At 41.3% G+C, this 5910-nt stretch overlaps 1 protein-coding gene across 2 annotated transcripts in view; it reads left to right on the top strand.

Annotated features, from left to right (window-relative positions):
- Window positions 1–5910, top strand: part of si:dkey-34e4.1 (carboxyl-terminal PDZ ligand of neuronal nitric oxide synthase protein) — a 122273-nt gene that overhangs the window by 91711 nt on the left and 24652 nt on the right. For both annotated transcript variants that reach the window (XM_043720256.1, XM_043720255.1), the window contains exons 6-7: window positions 1429–1570; window positions 2538–2677. In XM_043720256.1, the coding sequence (XP_043576191.1) occupies window positions 1429–1570; window positions 2538–2677 (282 nt within the window). The remainder of the gene's footprint in view (window positions 1–1428; window positions 1571–2537; window positions 2678–5910) is intronic.

The raw sequence follows: 5910 nt of genomic DNA, 5'->3' as shown, positions 1-5910 counted from the left end.
AGATCAGAGCTGAAAATGTGTTGCTGGAAAAGCGCAGCAGGTCAGGCAGCATCCAAGGAGCAGGAGAATCGACGTTTTGGGCATGAGCCCTTCTTCAGGAATGAGGAAAGTGTGTCCAGCAGGCTAAGATAAAAGGTAGGGAGGAGGGACTTGGGGGAGGGGCATTGGAAATGCGATAGGTGGAAGGTGGTCAAGGTGAGGGTGATAGGCCGGAGTGGGGGTGGGGTCGGAGAGGTCAGGAAGAAGATTGCAGGTTAGGAAGGTGGTCACCGCCTTCCTAACCTGCAATCTTCTTCCTGACCTCTCCGCCCCCACCCCACTCCGACCTATCACCCTCACCTTAACCTCCTTCCACCTATCGCATTTCCAATGCCCCTCCCCCAAGTCCCTCCTCCCTACCTTTTATCTTAGCCTGCTGGACACACTTTCCTCATTCCTGATGAAGGGCTTATGCCTGAAACGTCGATTCTCCTGTTCCTTGGATGCTGCCTGACCAGCAACACATTTTCTGCTCTGATCTCCAGCATCTGCAGTCCTCACTTTGTCCTCCTAAAACAAGCTGGGGACTATTTTGCTAAAAAGCAGGTAGCTGGGAGCTGACCTCATAATTGTGAAAGCAGTTGGTAGGGTAGACCATTTTGGAAAATTCATAGCCACAGTTTAATATGGTAGCTAATAAATCCAATAGGAATTCAGGAGAAGTTTATTTTAGTCTCGGAGAGTGGTTAAAATGTGGAATTCTTTGGAGTAATTGAGATGAATCGTATAGATGCATTTCAGAGGAAGCTAAATAAAGTTGGGAGTGAGGAATAAATAGAAGGAAATATTGATAGAGTAAGATAAAGCAAGGTTAGAGGAGAGTCATCTGAAAGATAAACATCACAGGAGGCCTGCTAGGCTGAGCAGCCTATTCATCTTCAGTAACTGTGCTATATGTTCATCAGTATTCTGCCTGGGTTCCCATCTTGATGTGTGAATTCCAGCAGTGTGCTTCCCACATTGTTGTTTTTTCTTAAGTTGAATGAGCAAGTCCGACTGTTCATACCCAACAGTTTACCTCAGCTACCCCTGGACTGAGATTGCTATCACTTGGCACTCCAGCAGCAAGCAGACAAAACCCACTTCATTAATTTGAAGCTGAATACTTCCTCACCCAGTTCTGTTAGAATACAGCGCACTCTTATAATTAGAACAGTAGAAAATGGAATCAAATATTTGCTATGCAGTCATGTTTGGGTCACATAACATTTGTCAATGTACCAATAGTGACATTAAAAGCATTACTCTCCATGGAGGATCTTGAGGTTTTCTTCAGCATCTTCTTTAAGATGCTATGTTAAATACTAGTAATCAAGCAACATTTTAAGGCACGTTTCTGTCTGGATGATTTGTAAGTGCATCTATAGTTCACCGTTCTTTCTGCTTCAGAGCCAAGCAATGCGAATTGTTCGGACAGTGGGGCAGGCATTTGAGGTCTGTCATAAACTGAGTTTGCAACATGCTAAAGAAAATGCAGATGGGCAGGCGGATGGTGCAAGCGACAAAGCAACAGAAGAACAATACACTGGAGGTAAAGTCAGCCTTTCCAACATAACCCTCCCCAGTGGGATCTACCTCAAGGTCTATCAAGCAGATGTAGCTGCCAGTGTACTGTGCCAGGATCACTTGATGGGGTAGAACTAATGTTAATTATTTTAGTGGCTGGTTTCAGATATGACAGACTGCTGCGCAGCATCTGTAGTTTGGAAATATAGTGTGGGTCGGTGTTGTGGATGAGCAGAAAGGAAACATGCTTCCAGGAGTTGGCAACAACAGTTTCCAAGTGGTGATTGAGAAGCAGAATACCTCATCATTATTGTAAAAACTGAACTGACAAACTGCTGTGTAAACCAGGCGTGAAGCACTTTTCTGGCCTCCTTATTATAAAAGGAATATCGAGGCATTGGAGAAGCTACAAAAAAACGATGTATAAGAATGAACCTTGTGAAGTTATAACTACCAGAGAAGTCTGAAGAATCTAGAGCTTTTCTTATTTTGAGAAGAGAGAAAAACTGAGGAGTGACCTTTTATAGGTAATTAAGATAAGAAAACGGTTTTACAGAGTAGGTGTTGAGAAGATGCTTCCATTGTTGTGTAGCCCAAACATAAGGCTATCCATGTGGATAGTCACCAATAAATCCATTTGGAAATTCAGGAGGAAACTCTTTATCCAGTGAATAAGTAGAATGTGGAGCTTGCTACCTCAATGAATAGTTGAGATGAATGGCAAAAGAGGAAACTAAATAATGACAAGGGAGAAATGGATAGAAAGATAGAAAGGGATAGAAGCCTAATGAAGAAGGATCGGTGCAAGCTCATGTGGAGCATAAACACTTATGTGGACTCGTGGTGCAGAATAAGCTATTTCCAGTGCTTTAAAACCCATTTCTTTCTCTTGAAGTATTCAGCACTAGTAGTTGTAACTGAAAGTGTGATCGGTGCGCGTAGCTTGGACCAGCCTCTTTCAGCAGTCCAATCTTCCCACTTTCTTTAAACAGGTCTCCACTTCCCTGGAGTAAAGCAGAATGGGGCTCTGGACAAGGAGATGGAATCTCACAGCTCCAGTGAGTTGCCATGTGACGGGATTGAACTAGAAATCATTAACGCTGCACAAACTCTTAAAGAGAGAAAATATCAGGTATTTTGATTAAGCAAGCTGATTAATCTTTGGATATAATTACTGTCTTCTTTTTCTTTGATTCATAATGGTACTACAGGTTATTATCTAAGATCATAACACTGAAAGTTGAAACAAAATGAGGCTGGTAAAATGACATTGTTAACAGTTTGGAGACTGCATTATATTTCTGCAAAGTGTCAATAAGGGGAAGAATGAAGTGAATTGAAATCCCTGTCCTATTGCAGGGTTTTGAAGATGTACACTACAGGTTTCTTTGGTCCCAAACCTTATGCCAATTGTTGTCTTCACACATATGCAGTTACCTGAGCATTGTGGTCTTCAGTAGAGTATTTCCTGATGTATTCATAATTCACCAATCAGGAAATAGCCTTTTCTCATCAGCCATTTGGGAACTTGAAGGAAAAAGTTTTGCTATATTTGCCGGGGGGAATGTATAAAAGCAGCCATTTGCAACAGGGCAGAAATATATTGCCAAAAAACGCAATGTTCGGAATCACAAAATTGTAGGCTCTTGATTAGCCAGGATGAAAATCAGGATTCTGGTTTTTGGCCTAATTGATAACTATTTCTAAATAAACCCAACCACTGCCTCTCGTGTTTACTTATTAATTTGATCATGTAGCGTCAAAGTGCCTCAAATCTACATTATCTGTGCTGAGTTAGGTATTGATTTACAAATTAGTTCAGGCCCATTTTTGGCTGTGCAATGGATAATGAGCTCAGAGCACACACTTGATATCAGCGATTCAAAACTCTGACAGTGAAACTGTGAAATCTGACAGGTTGCAGTTGCAGCCTATAGTGCAGCCTGATGGTCCTTGGAGTTCCAATTTGGTTGGAGTGTCAAGCCAGCATCTCAGCTAGGTCCTGGTATTGAGGAAGTGTTCAGCACTTCCTCTCTTAGCGGTGACCTGCAGCTGTTTTCTGGAGCTGGAAAAAGAACTCCAATTTATGACTGTGATATGAACCGTGGCTCAGGCTGCAGAAGAAGCGAAAACAAATTGTAAGGTGTCTGCTCTGCAGCACAATAGCAAGGTCACAAAATGAGCTTCTAAACACCTCTTTCAGATATCAGAGATGTCTGATTATCGTTTGCCCTAAGGTGGTTTAGACATGTTTCATGTACCAAAAATTCACCATTTTGGGCCTTTAACCTCACATTTTCCAAACGCAAAACAGTCAAAAAGATTTGAAGCTTGGAATGAAACAGAGAACTATGGATTATAGGGGCAAATTCAATATTAAATTGTCTAGAAACGGAAAAACAATAATGAGAGAAAGATTAGAATAAGAGAGAGGGAAGAAAATGACAGAAAGGATAAATAAAAAGAATCATAACCTTTTAAAATTGACAACCAGCAACAGTTGATTCAATGTCAGAATGTAATTAAAGAGTTTAAATCGTTTCTTTTCTGAGTCAGAGGGGTTGATTAACATTGCTTTAACAATTATTACATCAAAAACTATTTAGGTTCAGCTCTAAAATGGCATGTTTAATGTGAAATCTGGCAAGTACTTAGAAATAGAAATATTTAATTTTTATTACGTACCCTTATTATATAAACTCCCACACAAAGAGAAGGTGCTGCATTTTGATGACAGAAATATTTTACCACAGGAAACACATTGAGCAGACTCTTTGTAGAATGCAATGGGATTTAAGGAGCATCAGGCATGGTACCTGCTGGTTCTGGTCATCAAATCCGCTCTGGCAATAGTACAAAATGTAACCCCCATGCATGTACTGGTAAACCTGAATTTTCACTTCTGAGTCGGGACAGCCACAGCCTTGTAAACTGTGACCAGGGAAAACGTGCATTGATTGTTTGTTTGGATTTCCATTCAGGGCAGTGGGTGAAAATGGGAGTCATGACTACACCCCCCCCCCCCCCGCTACATGGTAAACGTTTGGGGCTCTCTCGCTGTCAGATAATGGCCAAGCTGCAGTCCCGGTGTTGGAAATAAATCAAACTGCTTCTTGTCTCTTGTGTTTACCCTTGGTCTGTTCCTTTTTTGCTAATGCTAGTTTCCATAGCATAAACTATGGAACTATAGGCAGGAAGGTTTGAAATTGGCTGATTTTCTCAAAGTATCAGAGATACTTGTCAATAATTGATGGGAGGGAAAGAGTTTTAATTAACACTGAGGCCAAGAAGTTAAATTGACTGGTCTTTATTTTAATCTTCACCTAGGTGGCAGAGTTTGTGGGTTTGGAAGAGTTCCTAAAGAAACCACGGCAAGTTACTGCATTGTATGTTGTAGATAGTACACGCTGCAGTTATGATATATCCAGTAATGGAGGAGGGAGGACTTTAGACTAGTGGATGGGCTGTCATTCACATAGACCATTTTCCCTGGCTGGTAGTAAATTAAGTGCGGCTGCAATTTAAACATCCAAGTAAGTGAGTTAGAAATCATGTTGGCCATGTGTATCACACCCTAATTATAGCAAGATTAATTTGTTTTGCACTCTAATAGATCAATACTGTCTGCACAGTTTATTATTGTAATGGTTTCACTGACAGTGTATTACAGGCCCTTAGAACCTTATCCTGCATTAATATTCCAGCACTGTTACATCCAGCTGCTAGTAGCAAAAGCGGTGATTTTCATATCTCTGCTAAGAGTAGCTCACGTACCTCAAAGGGGATGAGCACTTGGAAAATGTAAAAAAGCAAAGAACTGCAGATGCCGGAAATCAGAAATTGCTGGGAAAATTCAGCAGCTCCCAGCAGCATCTGTGGAGAAAATGTAGAGTCAACATTTTGGTCCAATGGCCCTTCTTCAGAATATAAAGAAAAATGTATCTTACACTGAACAGATCACTCCCAAACTCTACCCTTTGCATTAGATGTGTAGACATTCCTTTCCCCTCATTTGGTATATGGACATTATGTTCATTATACTCACATTAAATTGGTCTAATGATATCTAATTTGGAACCTGTTGTAAAGAGTTAGACTCAGATTCTAAGATATTGTTGTGGGGTACGGGGTCAACTATGGAACATTTCCTCAGGAAATTCAGTTGACTGGATCAAGTCTATGGAGACAGTGAGGACTGCGGATGCTGGAGATCAGAGTCGAGAGTATGGTTTTGGAAAAGCACAGCAGGTCAGGCAGCATCCGAGGAGCAGGAGAATTGACGTTTCAGGCTAAAGCCCTTCATCGGGAATGAAGCTTGTGGGACAAGGGGACTGAGAGATAAATGGGAGGGGGTTGGGTCTGGGG

This window comes from Chiloscyllium plagiosum, chromosome 30 (assembly GCF_004010195.1).
Source record: "Chiloscyllium plagiosum isolate BGI_BamShark_2017 chromosome 30, ASM401019v2, whole genome shotgun sequence".
Classification (NCBI taxonomy): domain Eukaryota; kingdom Metazoa; phylum Chordata; class Chondrichthyes; order Orectolobiformes; family Hemiscylliidae; genus Chiloscyllium; species Chiloscyllium plagiosum.
This window is presented reverse-complemented; position numbering and strand designations above follow the sequence as displayed.